The following is a 16,661-nucleotide window of genomic DNA, read 5'->3' on the forward strand; positions in this document are numbered from 1 at the left end:
GGTCACCATGTTCTCCAGGGGTATCACAGAAAATAGATTTTTTATCTCCTTCTTTTGTGGAGGTGACTTTAAGCTACTTCCCAAAGTTTTTAATTTCCCTGAGGGAAATTCTTCCAGTGTTCCACTATTCTAGATGCTGTGTCCAAGGTACTTGCAACAGCTTTTCTGTTGTCACCAAGTAGAAAAGTTCTTGTCGTTCTTATCATGTTTTTCCCTTTAGCTTGGGCTATTCATCGCCCTGTTTGGTGTGAGCCTCTATTACATGTGTCAGATCAGTGTGGGACTGGACCAAGAGCTGGCACTACCTAAGGTAAGATGGCTATCCTGGCATTGACTATACTTCTGCCCCTTTCTATATTTCCATTCAATGTCTTCTAGCCATTTGTTATCTAAGTGGAAGCATTGGCTCCATCACAAAAAAACATGAAAACAAGCAATTAGGAGGGTGGGAAAATGGGTCAAATCATACCTTTTCCACAACAGACAATTTTGGGACTTGTCAACAATGCAAACTATTCTCTTTCTCACCTAGATTATTGCAAGAACTTCCCTATTTTTCTTTCTCAAGCCTCTTCCCTCTCCATTCTATTTTCCACATAGTTGTCAAAATTGGTTCCCTACTGATTCTATATTTAAATATCATTTCAACTTTAACTCATCCTTTTAAAATTCATATCTTATATTAGTTTTATAATGTAGATAATTAATAGTACAACATTGCCTATGCATAATTTATAAATAAGTATGCAAAATATAAATAAATACACATGTTGTGGGTACTATGCTTTTTTTTTTGAACTGACAAGACATGCAATCAAAAAAGTTTGGAGATCACTCTTTTAGACTATTTTTTCTTTAATGCTTCTGTTTTTAGAGAAGGTCTCTGGTATAGGAGTTCATAACTTTTGTATCTTAATTTCCTTTGGTGGTCTGATAAAGCTTATGGATTCTTAAGAATGCTTTAAATTATATAAAATAAAATATACAGGCTTACAAAGGAAACCAATTATATTGAAACTTAGTTATCAAATATTTTAAAAATCCCACAAATAAGTTAATAGACTACAAATTATGAACCCCTTCTCTAGGAGAGATCAATCAACAAATGTTTTCTTTGCTCTATATTGGTATAAGAAATTGTATTAAGTATATACAAAGGATACAATGTGTTTCAAGATGCTTATAACCCAGCTGGGAAGACAAAACATAAATGAAAAATTGACAGTGTCAAGTGACAACAACAATCATAGAATTATTAGATTCAAGACTATAAGAGACTTAGATTTTGAGAATTTATCTAGTCCAATTCCTTCATTTTACAAATAAGGAAATTGAGGCCCAGAGAGTTGAAACTAGCACTCTATGCTATAGTATATTTCCATGATGAAGTGTGAATAATTCCAAGCCATGTCACTAATTTTTGTGAGAAAGTGAGAGAATATAGTGGATTTAGATTCTGAAGACCTAGATTTTTGTCCCAGCTTCTTGCCATATGTGGCCTTGCCTTGCACAAGATGCTTCACCTCTGGGCCTTTGTAAAATGAAAGAGATGAAGTGGATGACCACTAAGGACCCAGTTCTAAATCTAATCAGCTTCATGACTACCTAGCTATATTATATATGTGATCATTGGTGAAAGAATGTAAATGATAGTTTGAGTCCAATGAGGGAGATTAACACTGTAGTCTGAGAAAGCCTTATGGAAGACAAATAAATTGGGATATACAGTGTTTGGAGGTCAGTGAGTAGATCAGATTAGCCAGGATAGAGGGTACATGAGAATAATAATCAAAGATCAAACTGAAGAGGCAATAATTTAGTGCCTTGAATGCCAGGTTAATGAGTGTAAATTTTATCCTGTAGGTGTTAAGGGAGCTATAGGTTTTTGAGCAGGGGAGAAAATGATAAAGACAGTATTTTAGGAATATTAATATGGCAGCAGTGAACTAGTGGGGAAATACTGGAGGTAGTAGAGATCAGTAAGGTAGTAGAAATAGAAAGTAGCAAATGGATTCGAAACACCTTATGGAAGTAGAATAAATAGGACTAAAGAAATGATTGGCTTTGAAAGAGAGAGGAAGAAACAAAAGATGATCCCAAGGTTTTGAATGTTATTTATTGTTGGTACCATTAATGGAAATAGTGAGGAAGAATTGTTATTGTTTGTCCTTCATTCTGGAAGAGGGCCAAGACATTGTGAAGGTGATATTATGACTTGAAAGTGATTTGGATTTAAGTGAGGTAGGGCTGTGTACCTAAGGGCTAACTAAGGTCTGAATCTTTAGTGATTGACCAGTTAGGGACCAAAATGGGGAAGACAAAACAGGAAAAGAGACAGAAAAGGAACAGAGAGAGGAAGAGAATCAGGATAATACAGCATTATGGAAGCCAATAGAAGGAGTATTCAGAGGTACCCAAAGCTGCAGAGAGATCAAAGAAGACGTGAACTGAGAAAAAGCCACTGAATCTAACAAATAAAAGGTCAATGATAATCTTTGATTTAGTTTCAATGGAGTGGTGGAAATGTGGAATCCTCGATGTAAGATGATTAAGAAAAGAATTTTTGGTGAAGAAGCAGAGGCAATGAATGTGACCCATTATTTCTAGAAGCTCTAGAAATTATTTTTTAATAAAGGAAATTGAAAATAGTATATAGATAGAGATCAGATCTAGGATCAAGAGAATTTTTTTCTTTTTTTCAATATAAGGAAGACTCAATTCATTTCAGTTTCACAAATGGCTATCAAGTGACTTACATGTAAAGCAAAAACAAAATAGCTCCTTCCTTTAGGGAGTTTATATTTCTATTGGGGACCTGGGTATATTAAGGAAGGTAGCATGCAGTAAAAAGAAAACTAGATTTGTTGTTTTGAAGATATGGGTTCAAATCCTCACTTTACTACTTACTATCTATGTGACCTTGGCCATCTCAATCTTTCTGCTATTAGTGTTGTGACTCAAAGGAAATAATTCTACAATCCTATTTTGAAAGTAGAGGGGAAGAAACTATTGGAAAAAGACTGATCCTAGTTGTGGATCTGAGTGGCTGTATGGTTATGTGTGTGAGTGGGGAGAATGTGTAGCTTGAAGAAGAGAAGACTCAAAGGAACACGAATTGTGTTCAATGTTTGTGTGCTTGTGTGCTTACATGCTTGTACCCACATAAGTGTATGCTTTTAAATGTCTAATCAAAATGAATACATTTTTTTGTGTATGTGTGCAAATTTGGTTTGAAGATTTCTTTCCAAGATGGAGTCTGAGATATGAAGGAATCACTCATCTAAATTTACACCCTTCCTAGGATTCATACCTTCTGAATTATTTCCTGTTCCTGAACCGTTACTTTGAAGTTGGAGTGCCTGTTTATTTTGTGACCACTTCTGGCTATAACTTTTCCAACTTGGAAGGCATGAATGCTATCTGCTCCAGTTCTGGTTGCAACACTTACTCCCTTACCCAGAAGATCCAGTATGCCACAGAGTTCCCTAAAGAGTGAGTATTCACATCATAATCCCTAACTCCAGGCTTCCTTACTTCTTGACCCCAAATCCCCTTGCTACTTACCTTCTTTTTTTTTTTTCAGACTTCCTTGTCTGTACTCTTGCTTCTTTAGATCTCATTTGGACATTTGGAATATTGTGCCCAGTTCTAGGCAACATGGGTCAGGGAGAACATTGATAACTTGAGAATGTTCAGAAGAAGGCAAGGAGGATGATGAAAGATCTTGAGTCCATGTTGAATGAAGATCATTGAAAGAACTGGGGAAGGGGCAGCTAGGTGGCACAGTGTATAGAGCACCGACCCTGGAGTCAGGAGTACCTGAGTCCAAACCCAGCCTCAGACACTTAATAATTACCTAGCTGTGTGGCCTTGGGCAAGCCACTTAACCCCATTGCCTTGCAAAAACTTAAAAAAAAAAAAGAAAGAACTGGGGAAGATGTGTAGCCTGGAGGAGAGAAGACTTGGAGAAACATGATAACTGTGTTCAAGAACTTGAAGTGATGTCCTGTGGAAGAGGGATTAGATATTAATCAATCAACAACTGTGCACTTAATATGATGCACAGAGGTGCAATGCCTTTCCTCTTTTAAATCCAGAGAGAAGTCAGAGTTTAGAGCAATTGGTAGAAGTTTCAAAGGGGTAAAGTTAAGTATGATGTCAGGAGAAATTTTTTTTTTTTTAGGTTTTTGCAAGGCAATAGGGTTAAGTGGCTTGCCCAAGGCCACACAGCTAGGTAATTATTAAGTGTCTGAGGTCACTTTTGAACTCAGGTACTCCTGACTCCAGGGCCGGTGCTCTATCCACTGTGCCACCTAGTCACCCCCAGGAGAAATTTCTTAATAGAGTTGTCCCAAAGTAGAAACAGCTGTCTCAGGTAGCAATGATTCCCATATTGGACCAGAGTATGGACCATATTGGACCATACTTATCAAGTATGATATAGTAGGAACAATTTTTCAGGTATGAGGATTGCCATCAAAATTCTTTCCACTTTGGAAATTCTGTGAGTTAACTCCTCTTCATATTTCTACCTTCCTCTGCCCTAGGAAGAGGGGATTGACTCTGAGCTGTGATAGAAAGGAACCTCAAAGATTTCCTTGTTCTACTTTACCTAGTCACCTCTCTTCTTGCCCCCCACCCCCACCCCCACCCCAGCTTGTCATGGTTCCTGGAATTTCCTCATGATTCACTCATTTGGGTTAAGATGTAATAGTCCTGTTAAATTTTACATTTTACAGAAGAGGAATAACATAACAAGTCATTATAATGTCTTTGCTCAGAATAATTATTAAGGTACCAAGAAATGCCCTGAAATAATCAGGCAGCCATATTGATGAGTGAAGGGTTAGGTCCAGAGTATAGTGTAGAGGGTAAGACTTGGGCAAGTCAACACAAGTGGAAAGGGAAGGAGAGCTATCATGAAGACATTAGCTATCTAGAGTATATAGGATGCCAAAAGAGAAAAATGGGGAAACTATGGGAAAAAAACTACCTGATTTATAGGCAAGAATACTCTGGAGATAACTCCACTGGTTCCTTAGAATCAACTATTAAATTTTCATTGTGGGCATTTATACTTTAGAAACTGGCAACTGCTACCAATTGGGGCTTTATTGTTTTGTTGATTGTCTAAAATTAAGAAAGTGATGGAGAAAATGTTAATATTGCAGATTGAACTTGAGTGTGCTGTATGCACATTTTTTCTCCTGGACAGAAAGTTATGAATATTTATCAGCACACTATTGCCTGACTGCTCACCATCCTTTCATCCTCTTTCTCTCTGACTCATTTGCTCCTAAGGTCTTATCTGGCTATCCCAGCTTCCTCTTGGGTGGATGACTTCATAGACTGGCTGTCACCTATCTCTGAATGCTGTCGTCTTTACAGAAATAACACCTTTTGTCCTTCTACTGCAGGTGAGTCCTGCTATTTTGAGGGAAGTCCAGGAAATGATGTTTTTCTCTCTCTTTAAGGGGCTGAATTGATTCATTCAACAGATATTTATTAAATATCAGTGTTGTGACAGTGACTGTGCTTAACTATGGGGAGAGAAACACAAAGTCATATCCAATTCTAGGAAAATAATATGTACATGTGCACAGAAAATTAAAAAAAATAAATAAAATGGATTCAAAATGATATGGGAGCACCTGAATTTGGGGAAATCAAGGAAGACTTTCTGTAGGAGGTATCACTTGTATTGAGCATTTTTACCTTTCAAATTCATTATTCTTTGGAAGAATTATTATTAAAATTTTGAATTTCAAATTTTCTTACTCTCTCATTCCTTGATAAGGTAAACAATATGATTACTATTATATATGTGAAATCATGAAAAACAAATTTCTATATTAGCCATCTTGTTAAAAAAAAAAGGCAAGAAAAATAAAGTGAAATTGTACTCAGATCATCAGTTCTCTCTCTAGAGGTGGATTGCTTTTTTCATCATGGATCCTTTGGAATTATCTTGGATAATTGTCTTGATCAGAGTAACTAAGTCTGTTATAATTGATTGCCATTACAATATTGCTGTTAGTGTGTTCAATTTTCTTCTGGTTCTTTTCACTTCATTTTGCATCAGATCATATGGGTCTTCTCAGGTTGTTTGGAAATCACTCTGTCATTTCTTATAACATAATAGTATTCTGTCATAATAGTATTCTGTCACTCTCATATACCACAACTTGTTCAGCCTTTCCCCATTTGATGGGCATCCCACCAATTCAGATTCTTTGTCATCACAAAAAGAGCTGCTATATATCATATTTCCCCATGTATCACATTTTGAAAAAATGTATTACATAAAGTTATTGAACTCAAGTATTATTCATAGTGAATTTCAAGGACCTTCTGCTCATAGCTTTCAGGCATCTTTTGGGCAAGTCTGGTGCATGGGGCACAGCTAGGCAGCTCAGTAGATAGAGCACTGGTCCTGAAGTCAGGAGAATCTGAGTTCAAATCTGACCTCAGACACTTAATAAGTGTGTGACTAGCTGTGTGACCTTGGGCAAGTCACTTAACCCAAAAAATCATAATTATTCCATTATACTATCTATGCCAAAAATCATAATTCTTCCATTATACTATCTATGACCCTTTCTATCTCTTTTTTTGGAACAAACTCATAAATTTGACAGGTATATTTTTTCATTTTCCCTTTATTTACTGACATTACCTTTTGTGTCTAAATCAGTTATACATTTTGACTTATCTTGAAATACAGAAAAAAATACTTTGTTTTTGCCAAACTATTTTCCAATTTCCTCCAGTAATTTTTGTCAAATGTTGATTTCATATCTCAAAAACTTGGATCTTTGGGTTTATCAAATACTTGATTACTGTGTTCACTTACTACTATGAATTGCATACCTAATCTATTCTACTTATCTACTGGTTTATTTCTTAGCTGGTTCCAGATTGTTTTGATGATTATCACTTTGTAATGTAGTTTGAATTCTGGTAATGCTAGACTGCCTTCCTTTACTTTTTAAAAAATTGATTCCCAGGGGCAGCTAGGTGGCGCAGTGGATAGAGCACTGGCCCTGGAGTCAGGAGTACCTGAGTTCAAAACTGACCTCAGACACTTAATAATTACCTTGGCCTTGGACAGGCCACTTAACCCCATTTGCCATGCAAAAACCTAAAATAAATTGATTCCCTTGATATTTTTGCCTTTTGTTTTTCCGGGTGAATTTTGTTATTTTTCCTACATTTACAAAATAATTTTTTGGTAGTTTAGTATGGAATTGAATAAGTAAACTAGTTTAGGTAAAATTCTCATTTTTATTATACTGACTCAACCTATCCATGAGCAATTAATATTTCTCTAGTCATTTATTTGTCTTATTTGTATAAAAAAGTATTTTGTATTTGTTTTCACATATTTTCTAGTTTTATCTTAGCAGGTAGACTCCCAAGTATTTTATGAAATTATTTTTAATGGAATTTCTCTATCTTTTGCTATTGGGTTTTGTTGGTAGAATATAGAAATGTTGGTGATTTATGTATTTGATGATAGCTTAGATGTCTATGTGGACAAAGTAAGGAGGGAGTACACTGTAGGCATAAGGAACAACAAATTCAAAAGCATTAAGAGACAAGATGGAACGCTGAATATGAGTTACTCTAAGTAGGTTAGCTTGGTTTAAATGTAGAGTGTGAAGAGGACTTATATGAAAAAAGTCTGGGAAAGATGTTGAAAGGCTTTACAAACCAAACTGAAGAGTTTGTCTTTTGACCGCAAAGAAAGAATCAGTTACTGGATCTTCTTGAGCAAAGGAGTAATATAGTCAGACCCATGCTTTAGGAATATCAATCAGGCAATTTTTTGTTTTGTTTTTTGCAAGGCAATGGGGTTAAGTGTCTTGCCCAAGGTCAAACAGCTGAGTAATTATTGTGTGGGAGGCTAGATTTGAACTCAGGTCCTCCTGAAACCAGGGTCCATGCTCTATCCACTGTGCTACCTAGCTGCCCTCAATTAGACAATTTTATGATGGATGGAGTGGAAAGAGGATTTGGGGCAGGGAGAAATTAGTAGGCTATTGCAATAGTCCAAGGAGGTGGTGATGAATTAGAGTGGTAGCCATATGAATAGGGACCAACAAAAAGTAGAGTTAACAAGCCTTGGCAATTAATTTGTGGTGTGCTGAAGAAGGAAGAGTTGAGAATGATTCTGAAGCTGTGAAACTGGGTGCTTGGAAAGATTAGGGTGTCCTCAAGGAAGTTAGGATTGGTGGAAATTTTTTGAGGTGACTTTTGAGTTTGAGAGGCTTGAGGGACATCCAAGGGTATTGGGGATTTACTCTAGCAGAACGGAGATTAAGAAGAGAGATTGGGTTGATTATAGAGATCTGGGAATTATCTGCATAGAGGTAATAGTTGAACACATGGGAGCTGATGAGTTTACTGAGAAAGAGAAGAAAAAAAGAGAAGGTCCACAACCCAGCCCTGGGGTGTATTCTTGCAAAGGGTGTGTGATATGAATGATGGTCCAATGAAACTGAGGAACGAGAAGGGAAAAATTCTAAGATCTTGAAGGGCTGTTAGTTGCTCCAGAGGTCAGAACCAGTCGTAAAAAGCTTCCTTAAGTATATGATTTCTCTCTCATCACATTCAACTTAGATTAATGTATACCAGGGAAACACTGTAAAGACTTGCTTTCTGTGGGGGGGTAGAGGTGGGAGGGAAATGAGATTAGGGTAAAAATTGTAAAATTCAGACTAAATAAATAATTTTTTTGAAAAAGAAAGTTGCAAAAAAGGTGAATTTATTAATCTTGATGTCAGGAAACACTTAGCATTTGGAACTATCTAAAAGGGGAATGGGTTGCCCCAATGTGTAGAGGTAGCTTTCCTATCCTTCTAGGTCTTTAAACAGAATCTGGAAGACCATGTGTAAGGTATATCATAATGGAGCTTCTTTTTGGACCAGATAGATACTAAAGTCTCTTCTAACTCTCAAATAATACTTTTGTGAGTGTGATTTTGTAAGAGGAGGGCACAGCAATTTAACAATGTTTGAATCAACAAAGATTAGGAAGGGGGCGGCTAGTTGGTACAGTGGATAGAGCACTGGCCTTGGAGTCAGGAGTACCTGAGTTCAAATCCGACCTCAGACACTTAATAATTGCCTAGCCGTGGGGCCTTGGGCAAGCCACTTAACCCCATTGCCTTGCAAAAACTAAAAAAACCAAAAAAAAAAATAACAAAGATTAGGAAGGATAACAATTAAGAAAAGCTCTGTCTTTATACAGGTGCCTTGACCTGCTTACGGAAGTGCATAGGCACTTCAAGACCCACAGAAGAGCAGTTCCACAAGTATCTACCTAATTTTTTGGAAGACAGAGCCAACATCAAGTGCCCCAAGGGGTAAGGTTTTAACTTTGGCTTGGGGCTGGAGGTAGGACCTGGAAACCAAAATGGGGAGAATGTATAAGCTGGACTAGAACACTGGGGTGAGGTCAGCTGATGGGGAGAGCTGGGGCATTGATCCACCTTCAAGGTATAATAGTCAATTCCAGGGCAGAAATCAGTAGGGAGGAGGATTAATTTCTCTGAGCAACTCTCATAATTGTGTTTTCTCTGCAGGGGCCTGGGAGCTTATGATAATTCTGTGAATATTAGTGCAGATGGTGAGATCCTAGGTAAGACTTTTGGAGTATCTCTGGAAAGAAGAAAGCTGCAATAAATGACAACTGGTCCTCATGGTGACTGGAAGTCTTAGGACCTTAGGGCCTTTGGGTCTCAAACAAGACTACAGTTATCCCTTCCACATCACAGAGGTCAGGGATGCAGAGCTCCCACAATCTGGAAAATCTGTGTAATATTTTTGGCCCTCCCTTTGTACTAGAGAAGTCAGAATTATGGTATTAAATGATAAAATATAGGGGGGCAGCTAGTGCACAGTGGATAGAGCATGGACCCTAGAGTCAGGAGGACCTGAATTCAAATTTGACTTCAGACACTTGACACTTATCAGCTGTGTGAACCTGAGCAAGTCACTTAACCCTGATTGCCTTGTCAAAAAAAGAAAGAAAGAAAGGATGTATATTTTGCACATTTCTGAGTTTCTAAGTTTCTTATGTGCCATCTATAGGCCTTTGTATGTCATCAACAGCTTCTGCAAAACTCCCCAGCCCAAATTCCCCTGCTATATTGAAACTGAAGTAGGGAAAGTTGTGTTTTGGAAGGGATAACTGTAGTGTGAATAACAGATTCCCTTTCTCTCCCTTTGCTTCTTATGTATCATAGGTCTTGAACTGGAAGTCACCTAGTTTAATCCTGTCATGTTACTGATAGATAGGGACCATTAAGGGCCAAAGAAGTTGGTGGCTTTCCTAAGGACATATGTATTATAAGTGGCAGAGATTTTGAACTTTGTTGTATCCCACCACCATGCTCCCTATTCTTTCTTCTCCATATTCTTAGGGAAGATATTTGCAACTGTTCACTGCCCTTCCCTTCCCACATTGATTCTGTTCCTCAAGCCTGCTGTTTCTAGCCTTCACAACAACTCCATGACCTGCCTCTTCTTTCCTCTTGATACAATCAAATCCTTACCAAAATCTACTTGGACTCCTATTATAGAAGTGCAACCACTGTGTTAGAGATGGTGGGGACTTTGGAGTTTCTATGAGTCCATACTCATTCATTTTTAAAGTTCAGAAATCAGAGGCCTAGAGTGTGAAAATGTCTTGATGTATAGTAGCAAGGTTTGGGATTGTGAACTGGGTTCAAATCCCAGCTCTCTTCCTTATGATTTGTATGACCTTGGAAAGTCATTTCCCCACTGGAACCTTAGTTCCCTGCAAAATGAAGGGGGTTGGACCACTAAGGTCCCTTCCAACTCTAAATCTATGCAGCTGTGAGTGGAAGCAGTTAACAGTCAACAAGCATTTCCTAAGCACTGTACTAAGTGCTGAGGATAAAAAAAAGGCAAAAGACAATCTGCTCTCAAGAGCTTTATAAATGCAGGGCTGGTCTGGGAGTTAGGAACACCTGGGTTCAAATTTTGCCTCAGATACTTCAATCACTTGATCTATCAATATTTAATAAGTGCCAAGGATGTTCCAGGCACTATGTTGAATATTGGAGATATGAAAAGAGGCAAAAGACAGTCCCTGCCTTCAAGGAGCTTATAGTCAATAGACTTACTAGATGTGTGACCCTGGAGGTGTCAATGAATCCCTCTTAGCTGTACTGTCTTCTATTAAAATGGGGAGGATAATAGCACCTACTTTATGAGGCTGTTGTAAGAATCAAATAATGTAATGTATAAAAGAATTTTACAAACCTTAAAGCTCTATAAACAAGTTATTATTTTTATCCTTTCCTTTGGGCTGTCTTTAGAGTCCTTTCTGTCCTTACCTGTTTTCTACAAAAAAGAAAAGTAATTCTCTGGGAGCATTTGGGGGCCAATTTTATTTTAATCCTTCCCTCTAATCTGTCATTAGAGTAGTTTCTGCCCTTACTTGCTTCTTCTGAAAAAGAAAAAAAATTCCCTGGTACCATTTTTGGGACCAGTTTCTGATGTTTGTACTCTTTCCCTTCCCTTTCTTTCAGTTTGGGATTTTTCCTTTCAGACCTCTTATAACTTTTTATTCTTTTTTTATATTTAATTTATTTATTATTTTTTTATTAAAGATTTTGAGTTTTTCAATTTTTATCCCCAATCTTACTTCCCTCTCCCTGCCCCACCCTGGAAAGTCATCTGTCAGTCTTTACTTTGTTTCCATGTTGTACATTAATCCAAACTGAGTGTGATGAGAGAGAAATCACATCCTTAAGGAGGAAACAAAAAGTCTTAGAGATAAAAAGATCAGACAATAAGATATCTGTCCCCCCCCCCATTAAAGGGAATAGTCCTTGAAATTTTTTCAAACTCCACGGCTCTTTATCTGGATACAGATGGTATTCTCCATTGCAGACAACCCCAAATTGTCCCTGATTGTTGCTCTGATGGAATGAGTGAGTCCTTCAAGGTTGATCACCCCCATGTTGCTGTTAGGGTGTACAGTGTTTTTCTGGTTCTGCTCATCTCACTCAGCATCAATTCATGCAAATCCCTCCAGGCTTCCCTGAATTCCCATCCCTCCTGGTTTCTAATAGAAGAATAGTGTTCCATGACATACATATACCACAGTTTGCTAAGCCATTCCCCAATTGAAAAACATTTACTTGATTTCCAATTCTTTGCCACCACAAACAGGGCTGCTATGAATATTTTTGTACAAGTGATGTTTTTACCCTTTTTCATCATCTCTTAAGGGTATAGACCCAGTAGTGGTATTGCTGGGTCAAAGGATATGCTCATTTTTGTTGCCCTTTGGGTGTAGTTCCAAATTTCTCTCCAGAAAGGTTGGATTAGTTCACAGCTCCACCAACAGTGTAATAGTGTCCCAGATTTCCCACAACCCTTCCAACAATGATCATTATCCTTTCTGGTTATATTGGTCAACTTTTTATTCTTAATTTAGCCTCTTTGGAATGATCTTCTTTTTCTTAAGTGTTAAGGATCTTTTCTTCTCCTATTCAGAAAACTTCCATCAAAGCCCTGTCCTCTAGGGAGTTCTCAGCTGCCCTCCATATTTATTGCCAAGAATTAATGAAATTTTTAATCACTTATCTAAAGATTAACGTGTTAGAACTGGAGGATCTTTGAGGTCATCCACAAAAATCTCATTGTATTAATGAATAAACTGATAACCAGAGAGAGGTAAAAGGAAGAGAAGTGACTCAAAGTCATACCTATAAGCAAAACTGGAACTAGAAACCAGATCTCTTGAATTCTAGTTTAAATTCTATTTCTACCACATTGACTTTTGTTCATTTGGGTTATCACTTTAGAGTTAATGAATTAGAGGACCTAAGTTCAAATCCTCTCTCTGACATTTGCCACCAATGTGATATTAGCTAAATTCCTTAAACTCTTAGTTCTTTATCTGAAAAATTAAGGGATTGAACCATTATCTTTAAGGTCCCTTCCAATTGTAAATCTACGATCCTTAAATGTAAACTTTCACAGGGCAGTTAAACTATTTCCTTACTGTTGTATATAATGTTTAATCTATTTTGGATACTTCATAAATATTGATCTGTGAAATAATGATATCTTTCTTTAATCCTGTTCATCCCTTGCCTTAAATCTCTCTCTGGTTTCTGTCCAGCTACCCGGTTTATGGCTTACCATGTACCTCTCAAGAATTCTCAAGAATACACAGGAGCTCTGAGGGCTGCCAGGGAATTGGCAGCCAACATTACAGCTAATCTGCGGAAAGTTCCAGGAACTGATCCTAACTTTGAGGTCTTCCCCTACACGTAAGAGCCAGGGTATGGGCAGTGGGCAAAGGTGGTGTATAGAGAATATTTTCAATAAAGAAACCATCTAATATAGCTCAATGGAGAAAGAAGTGGGGATTTGGAACAGGGAAAAGTATATGGGAAAGATAAAGAACTGTAGCATAGAAAGCTAGACTTGGAGTCAGAATATCTGAGAAAGAATCTTGTCTCTGGATACTTACCAACTGTATGATACTGGGCAAATCATTTAGTTGCCCTTAGCTTCAGTTTCCTCATCTGGAAAATGGGCATAATAGTTATACCTATCTCACAGGCTTCTTGGGAGGATCAAATGACATAATATATGTAAAATGTTCTGTTATTTTGTTGTTGCTCAGACATTTTTCAATCATATTGGACTCTTCATGGCACCATTTTGTGTTTTCTTAGAAAAGATACCGGAGTGCTTCTCCATTTCCTTCTCCAGTTCCTTTTACAGATGAGGAAACTATGGCAAACAGGGTTAAGTGACTAGTTAGTATCTGAAGTTGGATCTGATCTCACAAAGATGGATCTTTCTGACTTCAGGCACTGTACCACCTACTTACCCAAGAAGTGCTTTGTAAATCTTAAAAATGCTTTATGGGGCGGCTAGGTGGCATAGTGGATAAAGCACCGGCCCTGGAGTCAGGAGTACCTGGGTTCAAATCCGGTCTCAGACACTTAATAATTACCTAGCTGTGTGGCCTTAGGCAAGCCACTTAACCCCATTGCCTTGTAAAAACCTAAAAAAAATGCTTTATAAATATTAACTGTTACAGAGGAAAGAGGATCGAGGGAAATAGGAAGATATAGGGATATTAAGGGTATTGGAAGGAAAGTAATGGGAGTAAGAAGGTAATGGAGAGCTACTCCTTCTTTCTTTCCCATCCTCAAAGGCCTGGAGAGGTGGGGTTTTGAAAGGATCAATATTAACCTCAAACTGACATTTCTTCCCTGTATGACAGAATCACCTATGTGTTCTATGAACAGTACCTAACCATCGTGCCGGAGGGGTTATTCATTCTGAGTCTCTGCCTCATACCCACATTTGGTGTCTGCTGCCTCCTACTTGGGATGGACCTCCGCTCTGGTTTCCTCAATCTCTTCTCCATCATCATGATCCTTGTGGATACTGTGGGCTTTATGACCTTGTGGGATATCAGCTACAATGCTGTGTCTCTCATCAACCTGGTCACGGTAATTCGCTGAACAAGACACAGGATGTTTTTTTGGAGGAGGGATTTATAATTTCTACAAGGGGAACTGGGGAGGATTAAGCTTCTCAGATTCCTTCATATCTCTCATGGTTTCTTTGTTTTTGTTTTTTTTTTTAAAACATGCAACTTTGCTTTTCTTTCTCTCCTTGCCATTTTATTTTTTTAGGTTTTATTGGTATTTTATTATTTTGATATTGCTCAAACATGAACAATTTCTAGAGCTCCAGTTATTCAGATGTGCTTATTTTTGTAGAGTATTTTAAAATTGTTTTCATATAGATCCAGGAGGTCTTATAATCTATTGAATCATTAAGAAATATGTTAATAAGATTAGATGGGTATCAGTAGGATTGAGAACAAGGTGGGAAAGGAACTACTGAAGAAAAATCTTCCTCCTATTAATTAGACAGAGACAGCATCTCCATTAGTTCTTTAGAAATGTTGTTAGTCATTTTGTTTATCAGAGTTCTTAAGTCTTTCAAAAAAATTTTTTTACTATGTCATTCTGTAAATTGTTCTTATTATGTTCATTTCACTGCATCAATTTGTACTTTCTAGAATTCTCTGAAATAATTTCAATAGTCATTTATTATAGCACAATAATGTTTCATTACATTCATATACCTCACTTTGTTAAATCTTTCTCCATTTGATGGATATCCCTTTAATTTCTAGATCTTTTTTTCTAATTTTGATTCGTTTTGATTTTAAATATTCTCATATCAGTATTATTCTGCTCTATAACTATGCCTCCACTTCTCATCCCTTCCTGTTTTCCTATTGAGTTTGCATTTTTCTACACCTAACTGTTCATATGTGTATTTTCACTCTCCTGTGTCTGGTTCAGATAAAAGTGAGATTCACCAGCTGCCTGCTGCCTATCATCCTGTATACTTTAAACTCTTCTTCTCATGTAGCCCAATATGAAAAATAATAAATTCTACCCCTTCTTCTTCCTTTCTATTCTAAAATATATTTCTTTTATAATTTCTACAATGAGAACTGGGGGTATTAAGCTTCTCAGCTTCCTTCATATTTCTCATGGTATCTTTGTTTCTTTTAACATGCAACTTTGCTTTTCTTTCTCTCGTTATTTTCTTTTTTTTAGGTTGTATTGGTATTTTATTATTTTGATATTGCTCAAACATGAACAATTACTAGACCTCCAGTTTCTTTTTCCCCCTCAAAATCTTTAGATTAGAACCAATTCACTCCCAAGTACTCTGTTTTTATATAACTCAATCAATAAATTCTAAAGACATTAAAGATTTGAAGGGATATTTATTTTTCTCCTCCTATTAGAATATCAGCACTTCATCATCTTACAACTATATTCAACTGCTCAAATAAACATATCTTTTTAGTTTTCTCTATAATGTGTTTGTATTTCAGTGTATCTTTTTCAGTCATCTTGAAAGTTTTCTATTCCATTAAAGATCTATTTTCCTCTATAGAATTATACTGTTTTTTAGGAAAAATTACTCTATCTTATAATTACATATTTTTTGCCTTTTAGATTATTCTGTTCTAAGATCTCCTCTTTATTTTATAATAGAAATGGCCAGATCTCAGTCAGAACTTTAGATATGATACTGTTTGTGGTTCCTTGGTATTCTTGGTTTGTTTGTTTTTTTAGGTTTTTGCAAGGCAAATGGGGTTAAGTGGCTTGCTCAAGGCCACACAGCTAGATAATTAAGTGTCTGAGACCGAATTTGAACCCAGGTACTCCTGATTCCAGGGCTGGTGCTTTATCCACTGCGCCACCTAGCGGCCCATTCCTTGGTATTCTTTCTGGCTATGAACAGTATATTTTTTTGATGTAGAAGTTCTGGATTATGGCTTTGTTATTCTTCAGACTTTTCCTTTTGGGGTTTCTTTCAGAATATGGCCAATAGATTCTTTCTATTTTAACATTATCCTTTGGTTCTTATTGATCTAGTCCATTTAAATGTATATTTTCTTGAAATATAGTATCCATGTGTTTTTTAAATAGCTTCTTATTTTATTAAATATAGTTTATAAAGTTTATAAAGACCTTTGCAAAAATTTATTGAGGGAGACATAGAATTAGTGCCAGTGTCACCGCAATCCTTTAGTCACTTGTTAGTTTTAATGTAGAGTACAA

At 36.9% G+C, this 16,661-nt stretch overlaps 1 protein-coding gene across 1 annotated transcript in view; it reads left to right on the forward strand.

The window, feature by feature from the left end:
• The window catches only part of NPC1L1 (NPC1 like intracellular cholesterol transporter 1), a 40,659-nt gene that overhangs the window by 15,183 nt on the left and 8,815 nt on the right, over positions 1-16,661 (forward strand). Inside the window, exons 10-16 of the mRNA XM_074210070.1 lie at positions 221-310; positions 3,302-3,492; positions 5,302-5,417; positions 9,254-9,368; positions 9,588-9,643; positions 13,166-13,316; positions 14,285-14,516. Coding sequence (XP_074066171.1) covers positions 221-310; positions 3,302-3,492; positions 5,302-5,417; positions 9,254-9,368; positions 9,588-9,643; positions 13,166-13,316; positions 14,285-14,516 — 951 coding nt within the window. The remainder of the gene's footprint in view (positions 1-220; positions 311-3,301; positions 3,493-5,301; positions 5,418-9,253; positions 9,369-9,587; positions 9,644-13,165; positions 13,317-14,284; positions 14,517-16,661) is intronic.

The sequence above is a fragment of the Macrotis lagotis genome, chromosome 1 (genome assembly GCF_037893015.1).
Source record: "Macrotis lagotis isolate mMagLag1 chromosome 1, bilby.v1.9.chrom.fasta, whole genome shotgun sequence".
Lineage (NCBI taxonomy): Eukaryota > Metazoa > Chordata > Mammalia > Peramelemorphia > Peramelidae > Macrotis > Macrotis lagotis.